The sequence below is a fragment of the Urocampus carinirostris genome, chromosome 5 (genome assembly GCF_059441175.1).
Source record: "Urocampus carinirostris isolate Australia breed hairy pipefish chromosome 5, RoL_Ucar_1.0, whole genome shotgun sequence".
Lineage (NCBI taxonomy): Eukaryota > Metazoa > Chordata > Actinopteri > Syngnathiformes > Syngnathidae > Urocampus > Urocampus carinirostris.
This window is the reverse complement of record NC_142353.1, coordinates 13,858,623-13,872,940: the sequence shown is the minus strand read 5'-3', so window position 1 is coordinate 13,872,940 and position 14,318 is coordinate 13,858,623. Positions and strand designations below refer to the sequence as shown.

Genomic DNA, 14,318 nt, shown 5'->3' with positions numbered 1-14,318 from the left:
GGCTAATTAACCTGACATGCATGTTTTTGGAATGTGGGAGGAAACCAGAGTGCCCGGAGGAAACCCACGCAAGGACGGGGAGAACATGCAAACTCCGCACAGGAAGGTTGGTGGCTGGATTTGAACCCATGACCTCAGAACTGTGCTGCACATTTGATTGGTCCAGACTTTGGCTTGTAGTAAAATCTTTTATTTAGCCCCCGTCCTTCTGACTTTTACACCCCTGCTTGACATTACATCCAAATTATGTCTTAGGGGTGAATGGCGGCACATCAACCCAATTTCAGTGGCAGTTTATTCTTCATATAGAATTTGCTCAAACTAAACAAATACGCACCCTGGTCATCCTGGAAGGAAGAGTTACCACTTGTGCGGCCCCTTCTCAAGGTTTCTTTTTTTCTCATGCTAAGGTTTTGAGTTTTTCTTGCCCGCCCGTGGGTTTAAGATCAGGGGACGATGTAATTGTGGCCTGTGCAGTCCTTTGAGACATCTTGGGATTAAGGGCTATACAAATAAATGGGACTTGACTTGACTACGCATAAGATGTTTTATAATCATCCTAACATGCAAGTATTTCCAGATTTCAAAGCACACATCCTTTGTTTTGAGAAGGCAAACTCACAGTGAGTTATACCTAAAGATTACTTACAAAGTGCACTCAAGCTATTGTCACAAGATGGGTTGGAGCGCTGTTTTAAGTGAGGAATTGGCATTCTAAAATTACAGCCAATAGGGGATTTAAAAACTTGATTCAGCTGTTTATAGCTCCTTCGATTGAAAGTTAGGTTTATGTTCCAAAAAAAAAACCATATCGGTATGCTTTGGAAATTACTGTTAAAAAATCAAATGTGTCTTGAATCAGGGATGCATTTTTGCACGCAAGAACAGAACATTAAAAAAACGCTTATTTTCGTGCCAGGGCAAGTTTAGTCTACCTCATAAGAACGTTACGGAGACACACCTGTCGTGCCTTTGGCGCATTTGCTAATTTGGTAACAGACTTCCGAATCGCAAAAAGCTGGTATAAGGGATGGCACAGTTGGTGTAAAACTATTTTGTTTATCTCTCATGAATATGACATTCGGTTTAATTGCAATTTGCCAGCCTCATCTCTCAGACTTCAGCTAATCTATTTCAACTCATGCAATGTCAAAGGGCCTGGTTTTAACAGGATTGAAGGGAGCCGCTTTGATCATCTGGGAGTCAGCTGCATTCCATCCTACATAAAGAATTATGGCTGCGCGAGTCCAGACTTAATTGTTGCTAGCTCCTATTTGTATCTCGAACATTAGAGTTGAAATTTGATATTGAATACTTAGATTTTCATTTACCAAGCACTCTTTACAAGTCTAGGTTAAACAAGAATGAATGAAAAATAAGGTCAGTAGAGTCCTCATAAAATACATTTTGTATCGTGTTTATCTCTTAATTTCCATTTTTGACAGTTAATTATTTAATCCTCCCACATTTGAATAGTGTTATAGCAACTATTTAAATTCCATTTTAAAATTGTGTGCTGTTTTTGATCCACAAACATCGAATAATGGAAATGTACCTTGTACATTCCTGTGTAGGGTGTTTCCATTATCTCCAGTTTTTATTGTTGAATTTAGATAGTAATCATCCCTTGTATAACAGCAATCTTGTAAATAGCTCCAATGCACACATGTTTGTCAAAACAATGAGCAAACAGAATGGTCTTATTTATCCAAGAGTGAAACGGAATTTCATACATGTGAAGTAAAGGGAAACAACGTTTAAAATCGTGATTCTGTCCCCTCCCATTTCCCTTGTCCCTAAGGGGAGGGCCCGGCCCTCCGTATCAGTCCATCTCTGCCCCTGCGCCTTCAAGTGTTTGCAGATCAGGAAGGCGAGGAATGAAGATGTTTTCGCTCGTGCTGTGTAGATAATTTGGCCGCAGGTCTGGCATTATCTAAAAACAAAACAGCAGTAAAATGTAGATTCCATTTGTGCTTTTAGAACTTTACTTGAGGCATGTTGTGGATCGTTCAGTTTTTGCTTCTTATTCCCTCCGTGAACATCTGCAGATCCTCCTCCCAGCCTCTCATGTGACCAGTGTTCATTTATAATTCATCCATCAGTTTTTTTCACTGCCTTCAGGCGCTTCTTCCCAATATTTCCCGCCTGACCTTGTCTCTCTCCCCTCTCTCTTTTAGCTGTAAAATGTGTGTCGATACGGCAACGTCTTGGGAAAAGCACACATTTGATTTAAGGACTAAAAAAACTGAAGCAGAGTGTCAGGGCTTCAACATTTGGAGTAAAGTATATGACCTCATGCTGGTGAACAGCTGAGAGAAAAGAATGAAAAAAAAAATGGTAAACTGAACCAGAGAAAAGGGAAGGCGCGTTATAGTGTGTATTTGTGTATATGTGTGTATATGTGTGTATATGTGTGTATATGTGTGTATGTGTGTGTATGTGTATATGTGTGTCTGTTACCATGGAAACTGTTCCATGAACTCAGAGTCTGGGATTTTTCCAAGCGAGACTGCTCACAACTTGCAAACGGCAATGACGGATCTGAAAGAAAGAGGGCAGACATAAGCATTTGCTACGTTGTAGCAATGTGGGCAAACATGGCAAAGCGGGTGAAAAGGTGAGCCAGCCATGTGGGACGGAGGCTGCACCTGAGCTGGGACGATGCATTTTCCCATCTGCAGGAGGCCTCCCTGAAGGAGTCTTTTCCATATGCTGCACGAAAGCTGTTTTTTTACTTTTATCCCATAAATATTATTTGCAATTTTTTTATATAAGAAAAAGTCTATTGGTATGACTCTATAAAGTTGTGATTAATGTGGAGCAGATTTTTGAAAGAATAGATGAAAGACACTGATCATGTGAATTATTTCTCGTTCCAAATGGTAAATAGAAAGCCAATGGAGGATATACTGTACCTTTAATATTATATTGTATAATAACTCAACAATGTTGCCCTTTTTATTCCCACATAATTTACAACAGTATTTTTTTTAGTTTTATTTTGAATGCTTTAAGGCATAATGTTTTAAAGCTCAAAAGACATGTTAAGACATCACCACATGTTTCTCCAGAGCTGGACTTTCAATCTATCATACATGGCACATGCTTGGTAGGCATAAATCTTCTAAGGCTAATATTGCAAGGCTATTTACTAGTTTGGTCTTAGCTTTTGCAATAAAGTATTATCATCAAGGTCCACACCTGTAAAGTAAAACAGTACTTTAAAAAATAGCAAAAACAAATTCTAATTAGGTCAAAATATTTTTTCCAGAATACATGACCGTTCAAAGGTTTGGGGTGCACCACAATTTTTTCTATGTTTTCCATGAAAAATGCACCCTTTTAGAATAGAATAGAATAGAATAGAATAGAATAGAATAGAATAGAATGTCATTGTTACAACATGGGATATGCTGTGACAACGAAATTGGACAAAATTGTACGTATCAAATGAGTTGACCAATGTCTGTGTTCTTTTTCCTTTCTCTTCTTTTAGTTATCCTGTCTCAGATTTGGCTTTTTTATCACTGTGCATTGACAGCCCCCATTTCTGAGTAGCCTCTTCACTGTAGATGTTTGTGTTTAACAAAGCTGCTAGTTGAGGACCTTTAAGGTGTTTATTTCTCAAACTAGAAATTAATGTACTTGTCATTTGCCACTTCTCTTTCTAATTTGCTTAAAATGTTCTCTGAGGGGAGTTGTACACACCAAGGTCGGAGCTCTTCAGTTTCTTGGCAATTTATCATTCATTTCAGACTTCACTTCTTAAAATAAGAGTAGACTGTCATGTTTCACACGGAAATTCTCTTTTTTCTAGCATTTCTGAAATGTTAATCACACTCAAAAATGTGATGCTCCAAGCAAAGTCGTTGTTATAGCTTCTCTAACCAGCTAAACTGTTTTCAGCTGTGCTAAGAGCATTGCACAAGGGTTGTCTACTCATCCATTAGATTTCTAACGCAATTAGCAAACACAATCTACTATTAAAACACCGGAGTGCTGTTTGCTGGAAATGGGCCTATATACGCTTATGTAAAAAACGGACATTTGGGGCTAAAAGCATAATTTACCACATTAACAATGTATTTTACATTTGTTCAATGTATCTTTATTGAAAAAAAAACTGCAGTTCCTTAAAAAAATAAGGACCTTTCTAAGCAACCTCACACGTTTGAACAGTATTGTATGTGTCATCTTCCTTTAAAAAAATTACCAACGATTTTTATGGTACACTTTGTGCTCCTAATATTAGTACTTGTCCAAAAGAAAAAATTGTATTGAACACTGCTGTATGGACGATGCCACAGTATTTGCCGAGTCAGCGTTCTCCCCCTCAACACGCTCTCCGAAAAGTCAGAAAATGCTATTGCTTTACGTTGCATGAGCACACTTGTTTGAAAGCCGATGCCAGGAACAACATATGAGTCGCCCCGTCCTAAGAGAGCCCCGAGCAGATCTGGCTCCACCCTGCAGTGGTGACTGACTCCAGTTGCCTAATAAGCAGCCCCGACCACAGCAAGGGCGCTGGCTTGCCTCCGCAATTCAAAATCCAGCTGGCGGTGCTGGCCTGCTGACATCATCATCACCACAACTACTGTGTTTTATGGCAGGCGTGTCAAACATACGGCCTGCGTACTGGACCTGGCCCATTGGATGATCCATTCCAGCCCGCCATACATTTCTCAGTACTTTTCGTGGTTTAAATATTTTGTGTTTTTTCAACGTGCATTGTGTTCTGCATCACACCACACAAAGAAAATGATATCATGGGGGAAGATCACCGAGGTCTCTGTTGTGAGTGTCGGGTGGGTGTGACTGTCTGTATGCCCGACTGTGAAAAGCTACTGTATGGTGTCGGTCAATGTGACCACCCAAAACAAATTGCCAAGCACGGCGACAGCTAGTATTTTAGCCGCTCATTACATTGAAAAGAAATTCATCAATTAAGTCAGACTCTAAAGAACAGTCAGAACAGTGCAAGGAAATGCTGATCACCACCCGGTGCTCCATGCATTGTTATCAGGTTGAGGAAGAGACCGAGGCGGGGTCGGGAAATAAAGCAAAAGCGGAGCTGCAGATGCAGCCTACTGCTGTTGCTATGAAAAAACTCTCACAAGCCACCCCTGCCGAGTCTGTTTCTCACCAATGCCAGATCCATTACCCATGAAACGAATGACCTGGGGCTACAACTCATGGGAAACCACTACATTCGTGGCGATTGTATTTCAATAATCATGGAGACCTGTCTCGAATCGAGGATCCTCGATGCTAATGTGCAGCTAGCCGGCCGCTTTTTATGTCTCTTCCTTACAATGAAAGGCGAAGCCCTCCAATTTCATTGTACTATTGTATAACAACAACAAAGACCATTCATTTATTTATTGAACCGCAATTCTGTGTTCTGTGTCTTTTTATATTTTATGTTAATGATATTTAATAAACAAATCTTTGTTTCTACTTCGCGGGTTTTGACTATTGCTAGACTTTTTGGGAATGCAACCGCAGCAAAAAACCAGGGATTGCTGTATGTCAAAAAAAGAAGTGATTCTTTTAAGCATTTTTATCAAAAGTTATGTTTTTTGAAAAAAATGCAAACTAAATTCTCCTACTGGCACCTAGAGGGCAGTAAAGGATATACTCCCAGCTGTAGTCGGCACAGCCTAGTCGTTTGATCTGATGTAGTCTAATCTTATTGCCCATACACTGCTAAACATGTATTCGTTTCAAACCAAGGCAAAAATTATATTTTTTCACAGCTCCCACTTGAGTTTGTATAGCGTGGTAGGTTGGTTCAGGTGTAAAACTGTATTTACTCAACTGTTAAAATAAAACAATTAACCCACTCAATGCCAAATATGAAAATCCTTTTTTTCCCTAGTGCTTATGAACAAACGTGTAATGCTTAGAAAAAATCCCTTGTCATTCATGATTATAAAATGTAGAGTAGGCTACTAAAGTAGGGAGAATGATACAATATACTGAAAAACTATGGGAATCTAAACATTTTAAGTTGACATTCTCTTACTGATCCTGCCCGCCTGAGAACACAAAGTCTGGATCCAGCCCCAGGGCCAAACTGAGTTTGACATCCCTGTTCTATGGGCTTCTATTTCTTCCGTGGCCCGATAGTGCCTCTGCCAGAAACAATGTCACATTGGTCATGTCTCCGCTATTTTTTTCCAACCAAAATAAACTTTAAAAATCAGGCGAGTTCATGTTTCAACTGTGGTCAAAGGAAGGGGAGTGACACTTGAACACTAAGTAGGGAAGTGGGCAGGAAAATGACGCACACTCTAAACATACATAATATGAACTTATTGTGTACTGTAGGTGACACAACTCAACTAAGGTCACAATTACTGAGACGTGACTAAGCAACACATGACATCATCTTGGCCTCACTCATATACACATAACAACTAGCCGGCGGTGGGTAACCTACGGCTCGTGGGCCACATGCCACACCAAGCCTTTTATTCTGACAAGCAAAAGAAAATGGTTAAAAATGTAATTACAATACCACGGTTCACGAATCCCTTTTCTGTTAGGGTCGTGGGGGCACCACTTCCTGTGGTGTGTCTTGGACAGCCGAGCAGCGCCCATGCCTAGGGGTTTGCTCCCCCTCATAAAACAGTACTAGTTTCTATAGTTACCAGTAGCAGCAGAAGCTTCCATGATATGATGGTAAAAAACTACGACTAGTAAACATTTATTGTTGGTTTGGTCGCAGACTTTTCCACAATGTTTATTTGTTAATGTGTGCTTTAGGCTAACATTCAAAAGCTAGTTACATTTTTCTTTACTTGCTGTTTTTTATTGTCTATTTGTTTTGTTTTATTGATGTTCTCTATGGTTTGTGTACTGTTATCAAATGCTAAATCTTCTGAAGGTTTCTTATTTTACTCGTGCTGAGTTTTTGAGTTTTTCCTTGCCCCCATGTTGGTTTAAGATCAGGGGATGTGTGTAATTGTAATCCTGTGCAGTCTTTTGAGACATGTTGTGATTCGGGGCTTTACAAATAAATGTGACTTAACTTGACTTAATTTTCATATATGTATCATATTACATGTCAAAAAAATACACCGTATTGAGCTAGGCATATTGCATTTTGAGTTTTCCGATGTATATTCTGAAATTTGTTTTAATTTGTTTTGTTTTCTCTTATTATGAGTGTTTTAAAACCAATTTTATGAAATTTGTCAACTTATAAACAAATATAAAATTTTATATAACATAAATTATTATGTCTCCATGGGAAATTTCAAAAATGCAAATGAAGAAATATCGCTGTGTCATGTCCTGCCCGGTTGTCATGATGCCCAGCTGGCCCCGCCCCTTGACACCGGCTGACCTGCATTTTCCTGATTACTCCTATGGGTACTTAAACGCGCCTTTTGGAACTGCCGTTTGCCAGATCATTGTTTACCCTTGTTGAAAACCTGTTCATGCCTGTTTGATACCTGTTTATTCTTGTTGTGCTTGTTGGACTTTATTGCACTTCGGTGTAACATTCTGAGAGATTCCTGCAAGTTCTGTTTAATCCCGTTAAATGCCTAGTCTGTAGTTTTGCCTGCGTTTCAGCCTCCTTTGTTTTGTTTTTGGTCCGTTTGTGTTTTGGATAACTTTTCTTTCTCAATTAAAGTGACAGATCATCTACGCAAATGAGTTCGAACTTCCTGATTCCCCGTCCGTTTCATGACACGCTGAGGTATTTGATTTGAGACCATGTTTTTTGCACATTTTCTTTAGATGAATGACGTGACCCGGCCCCTGTTCCAGTTTTTTGAACACAATGCGGCCCACGACTAAATAAGTTTTCTGACCCTGACTTGAATAACCTATATTTTATGTTGACAATATTTGTGTAGTATTTGTTATTGCAACATCCGTTACAGCCTGGCCACCCTAGAAAGGGGATACCTCATGTGCAGTCCCTTCTTAAGGTTTCTTCATTTTCCTCATGTTGAGGTTTTTGAGTTTTTCCTTGCCCTCATGTAGCTTTTAGATCAGGGGATGGTGTAATAATAGTCTGTGGTTTGCAATAATCTGTAGTCTGTACAGCCATTTGAGGCTCTTTGTGATTAAAGGCTATACAAATAAACATGACTTGACTTGACTTGACCCTAATCCACGTGCTTTTTTTTTCTTTGTTCCTCTCAGGTCCGTGAGATTTTGGGTCATTGTTCCTGTCCGGCCCAGTTTCCGATGATCAAAGTATCAGAAGGAAAGTACAAAGTAGGAGACTCAAGTGCCCTGATCTTTATAAGGGTGAGTTTGCTCATCTTTTTCCGATGACACTTAATTATATGTTTTCTATGAAGAGGGCAGATTAAAAATTTGACTCCGGGGATGTTTCACTTTTTAAAAAAAACTTTATATTAAGACCACTTTCATTTTTTGCCAATATTCCAAAGGTAAATGTTAATAAGAGACATGAGGTAATCAGCTGAATTTACAATGTCATAAAAAAGTTATTTTTAGGACTACTGTAATTGCATTGTCACACAAGGTAGTAGTTTGAATAAATATCACAGGAATAACTGTGGCCTGTCTCAGCATATTAGAATTACCGTATTTTCCGCACTATAAGGCGCACCTAAAAGCCTTTATTTTTTTCAAAAGCTAACCATGCGCCTTATAATACAGTGCACCTTATTTATGGATCAACATTAAGTTTTCCAACTCACTTGCAGCCGCCGACTAGATTTTCCCCCGAACGCCAAGTAGTCCGCGGTGTATGCTGGGATTTATATACCGGCGTTTCATTGGCTAACCAATGTGTCAATCATCATTTGAATCGATCACTATTGGCTAAAGTTATTCGGAGGTCAAGGGGTGGATCCTTTTTATCATTTACAGGCTGGCATTGGCTTAAACGGCAAAACAAAGCCTGCAATTGGCCGAAAAAGATGAATGTTTATAGCACGAGGCTGACGGCATAGAGAAAGCATTTTTTTCTATTCTGTATTTGTAAATATTTTATTCTCCTGGATTTACTACCCTCACGGATATAAGAGGACATTGGCTGCACATTATTATGAACACAACGACTTCGGTGAGCTACTCCGGGTTTTATATTGTCCCTGCATCTTGTTTCAGACTGAACTCGATGTTTCTGTGATAAGCGGTGCAGATAATGGATGGAATTGAGTGTCTATTTTTAAATTAAACTCAATTCCAAGTGTTTATTGTCATATGCACAGTAAAGTTGCGAGCGAAAAAGAAAATAGAAAGTAAGGAATGGTTGGCATTTCTTGAATCCCAAGACTTTAACTTTCCGAATGATGGAACGATGCATTTGAGTGACATCGTACGGACACCGCATCCGCACGTGTTCTCAACACGTATTTGCGTCTTTGCAAGCTTTCGGAATGTTAAGGGGGTAATAAGTTTGATTGAACTATCTGACTGTTTTGTCGACGTTCCCATTGTAGCGCCTTATAATCCGGTGCGTCTTAAGTATGTCAAAAATAGGACCAAAAACTATTTTTTCGGGGTGCGCCCTATAACCCGGTGCGCCTTATAGTGCGGAAAATACGGTAATCTATGGCTCCCGCTGACTTACATGCACACATTCACAAACAGTTGTTGTTGTTATTTATTCTGAATATGCATCAAAAGCAGTGCCAGGCTTTCTGATCATTGTCAAAATATTTCGGGAAATGAAAACATGTAAAAATGGGAAAAATTAAGAAGCAGAAAACAAGAGACATATTCAGAAAGGAGTGAGAAGAAGCATGGCTCATGAGCTCTCACCCATTTACAAAAACAAAACAAATCTAAATATATGTACTTACAGTATGTACACCTACATACATGCATATAAACCTATACAATCCTACATGTATATAAACTCTTACAATCCCATATGTATACTTTCAAATGTATATATATATATATATATATATATATATATATATATATATGTACAGCCTCTGCTACTTAGTGGTAAACTGACAGAGATGAGAGTAAGCTCACACCTTGTGGCATGGATTACGGACTACCTGACAAGCATACGCCAGTATGTGAAACAGGGGGGTTGTACATCGGACACTGTGGTCAGCAGCACAGGATCGCCGCAGGGAACCGTGCTCTCTCCGTTCCTATTCACCCTGTATAGGTCGGACTTTCAGTACAACTCTGATTCCTGTCACGTGCAGAAGTTTGCTGATGACACTGCTATCGTGGGATGTAACAGAAGTGGGCAGGAGGAGTACAGGAAATTGATTCAGGGCTTTGTCCAATGGAGCAACGCCAACCACCTGCACCTGAACACTACAAAGACCAGGGAGATGGTGGTGGACTTCAGGAGAACTAGAACTCACCCGGTTCCTGTAACTATCAAAGGAGAATGTGTAGAATTTGTCCAGACCTACAAATACCTGGGGTGCAGCTGGACAATAAACTGGACTGGAATTCCAACACAGAAGCTCTATGCAGGAAAGGTCAAAGCCGACTGTACTTCCTCAGAAGGCTGGCGTCCTTCAACATCTGCAAAAAGCTCCTACAAATGTTTTATGAGACTGTTGTGGCAAGCGCCCTCTTCTATGCAGCAGCGCCAAGAAGAAGGATGCCTCTCGTCTTAATGAACTGGTGAGGAAAGCGGGCTCTGTTGTGGGCACAGAGCTGGACAGCCTGACAACTGTAGCGGAGAGACGGGCACTGAAAAAGTTGCGGTCAATCATGGACAATTCATCACATCCCCTACACAGCAACATCTCCAAACGGAAGAGCAGCTTCAGCGACAGACTGATGTCACAGTCTTGTTCCACGGACAGACTGAGGAGATCATTTCTTCCTCATGCCATGAGGCTCTTTAGCTCCACCCGGGGGAGTAAAAGCCCACATTAAACCACACCCCCACACTGCATATTACCCTATTTTTATTACAGTGTGTATTTTATGTAGCACTATTTAAATATTCAATATCAACGCGTTACATTGGGTATTTATGTATTATATTTCTTTTACTTTATTATTGTTTTATTTTCAACACAAAGATACTGCTGGAAGTGTGAATTCCCCTACGGGGATGAATAAGGTTACTATCTATCTATCTATCTATCTATCTATCTATCTATCTATCTATCTATCTATCTATCTATCTATCTATCTATCTATCTATCTATCTATCTATCTATCTATCTATCTATCTATCTATCTATCTATCTATCTATCTATCTATCTATCTATCTATCTATCTATCTATCTATCTATCTATCTATCTATCTCTATCTAATATTCGATGCTAATCAACCTCAGATTTGATCCAAACGTCATTGTTTTGAACAACAGCAAAATTCATACAAATTTAGTTAGCAAACTGTCTGCTTATCACGGGGTGGAAGGGGTGACCGGACTAGAACAGAGGCAGGAGGCAGGAAGGGAGAACTCAATTGCGTGACGATCAAAAACTTTTATTTACCAAAATAAAAGTTGTCCAAAACTCAGGGGACAAGACAGAACAAACAGGCTTTAACAAAAACGTGGAAACACAGGTTTCTTCCAACTCAACTAAACAGGACAAGGCATGACAGAACAGAAAAGGTATAATGAGCCAGCACCCGCAAAACCCACAATCCAGCCTTAAATAGCAGACACGCAATTAGTTGAACTGCTTCAGCTGGTGCCCAGGGGGCGGGGCAGACCGGTCGCCAAGGCGACCATGACACTGCTGAATTGTAAAAACATAAAGCTCACTGTTTTATTATATGCTACATATTTACTGCAATTGGTGTCAGGACAATTTGAGAATGAAAATTGTTACTGTGCTCACAGTCGCAGCATAGTAAAAATAATTGAACTCAATTTTCTTAAATACAAATCAAAAAGGACACATAAAGCACATGAAGATTCTAGTGTACGAAAAAGAAAACCACATCAAACTAAATACAGATAAACTCATACATGATCAACTAAATTATCATCATATTCAATAATAATAATAATGTACAGTAATTACAATAATATTAATATTAATAGTACCCTAATTTCCAGAAGATAAGGTGAATTTAAAAAAACTAAATTTGCCAGAAGTTAGAAAGTGCACTTTATAATCCGGCGCACCTTATAAACCGTTAATACAGTCAATAAATTTAGAAATACACAATGAAATGTACGGTACCTACATAACGTGACTTTTTATGAGCGAATCAAGTAAATTTAGTTGTGAAATCAGATTTCTTAATATTCATGTTCTATTGATTATGTTTTTTTACCTGTTTTTTTTTGTTTTGTTTTTTTTGCAACCACGTAGTTTTAATTTCATGCATAGTGAAATACATATATGAAATAAATTGCTCAGAGTAAGCCTTATATTTAGGTGCACCTTATAGTCCAGTAAATTGAGTACTGATGCTGCCCGACCTATGAGCGTGATCGTTCGTAAGTTGCTTCAGTGCTATATTCTGTATGTTTAAGGTTTATATAAGTATGTTTAAGGCTTGTATAAGTAACCTGTATTGTTTTGTACTAAAAAAAAACATTTCATAACATAATATGCTCTATAATGATAAATAAAGTGACGTTTAACTTATTGTGAAAGATGGGTTTCAAGAGTTAGGCTACTTCCTCCTCAGTGCCAAAAAGTGGCAGAAAAAAAGCGTTCTGACCATTTTCTCAACCGCATCAGGCTTTCTTATTCTACTTTGTTTCAAAAGAAACGGCTCGCCTCTTCTTTACACTTTACACCAACCATATTGAATGGAGGCAGGAGATATTAAACAATAAAAACGTCAAAGTTCTTTGCGCGCTAGCGATACAGTACAAGTTGTTATGATTACACACGAACCAGGGAGTAGAAGCCGGATTTATTCTTCGGAGTGGATGCTTGTTGACCTCTCACAGCGCCGCGCAGCGGAAAGAAGCACTACGGTGCTGTCCTCTACTCAGAATAAGGTGGACACAAAACAAAGTCTAACTTACAGCATTGTCTGGATATTTTTTTTACATCATGAAAAAAATGTTCGTATCTACCGTTTTGCGTAAGTCGAATGGTCGTAAGTAATTTTAGCAGCATTATATTACCCCAAAAAGATACGAATATTAATTTTTCTTTACATAAGCAATATATGTATTTTTATAGTTGTTTGCACTTGTTTAGGTTGATGATGGCTCTGGGTAAGAAACTGTCTCTGAGCCTTTTGGTCCTTTTTTTTATGTGACCTGTAGCATTTGCCAGAAGGTTGCAGGTCAAAGAGGTTGTGGCTGGTGAGAAGAGTCCTTTTTGATCTATTATAAAGGTCCAGGGTTCAATTCCAGCTACCGGCCTCCCCGTGAGGAGTTTGCATGTTCTCTCCGTACTTGCGTGGGTTTCCTCCTCCGTTCTAAAGACATGCATGGAAGGCTAATTGGTGACTCCAGATTGTTTCTAGGTATGAATGAGCGTGTGAATGGTTGTATCTCTCTGTATGACCTGTGACTGGCTGGCAACCAGTGTCCCCTGTCCACTGCTTGAAGATGTCTGGGATGGGCTCCAGCACCCCTGCGACCCTACTTGAAGATATGCGGTGCGGAAAATAGGTGGATGGATAGCTCTGTTTTGGTATCGGGCCGTGGCAATGTCCTCCATACTGGGCAGAAAGTGGTCAATGATATCCCGGGCTGTGTTAATGGTTTTCCGTAAGGTTTTTCTGTCTGCAGACGTGCTCCCAGCATGCTGCACTGTTATGATGTATATTTTTAAATACATACATTATATAAAACTCTCCTGATCAATGTTCTACTTTGGGTAGTCATATTCTACTTTTATTTTGCAATAAGACATCACTGTTTTCAAGAAAGGTGGCACAGTGAATGACTGCTCACATGGTCTGCCTCACAGTTCAATTGGGTTCAATTTCAGCTACCAACTTTCCTGTGTGGTTTGTTTCTTCTCCCCGTGCTTGAGATGCTTTTCCACCCTTAAACCCAAAATGTGCATGGTAGGTTGATTGGCAGGTCTAAACTGTCCCTAGGAATGAGTGTTGGCAACCATTCCGGGTGTCCCCTGCCCAATGTCGGCTTGGATGTGTTCTGGGACCCTTGTGAGGATAAGGGATGGCTGGATGGATGGTGTCAATAGAAATATATTAAAAGGCATCTTCTCTTAATTGGTTCTAAGAGCGATGATGTTTATTTTCCTTTTAGTTTATTGACAGTGTTTGAATTTAGAGGTCCCACGGTATGCATGGCAGCACTGAAAGCATTTATCCGGCCCTTTCCCAGAGCAGCTTTTTTCCTCCAGTATGACACAAATAGAGCTTTTGGTCATTTCCTGCACAGGCTGTTATCTCGGCAGTATTTTGTGCAAGCAGAGCTGTTTGTCTCCGTTTCAGATT

General features: G+C 39.5%; 1 protein-coding gene across 2 annotated transcripts in view; it reads left to right on the top strand.

Annotated features, from left to right (window-relative positions):
• gas2l1 (growth arrest-specific 2 like 1) overlaps nucleotides 1-14,318 on the top strand; it is a 56,070-nt gene that overhangs the window by 21,606 nt on the left and 20,146 nt on the right. For both annotated transcript variants that reach the window (XM_088335846.1, XM_088335845.1), the window contains exon 3: nucleotides 8,161-8,268. In XM_088335846.1, coding sequence (XP_088191972.1) covers nucleotides 8,161-8,268 — 108 coding nt within the window. The remainder of the gene's footprint in view (nucleotides 1-8,160; nucleotides 8,269-14,318) is intronic.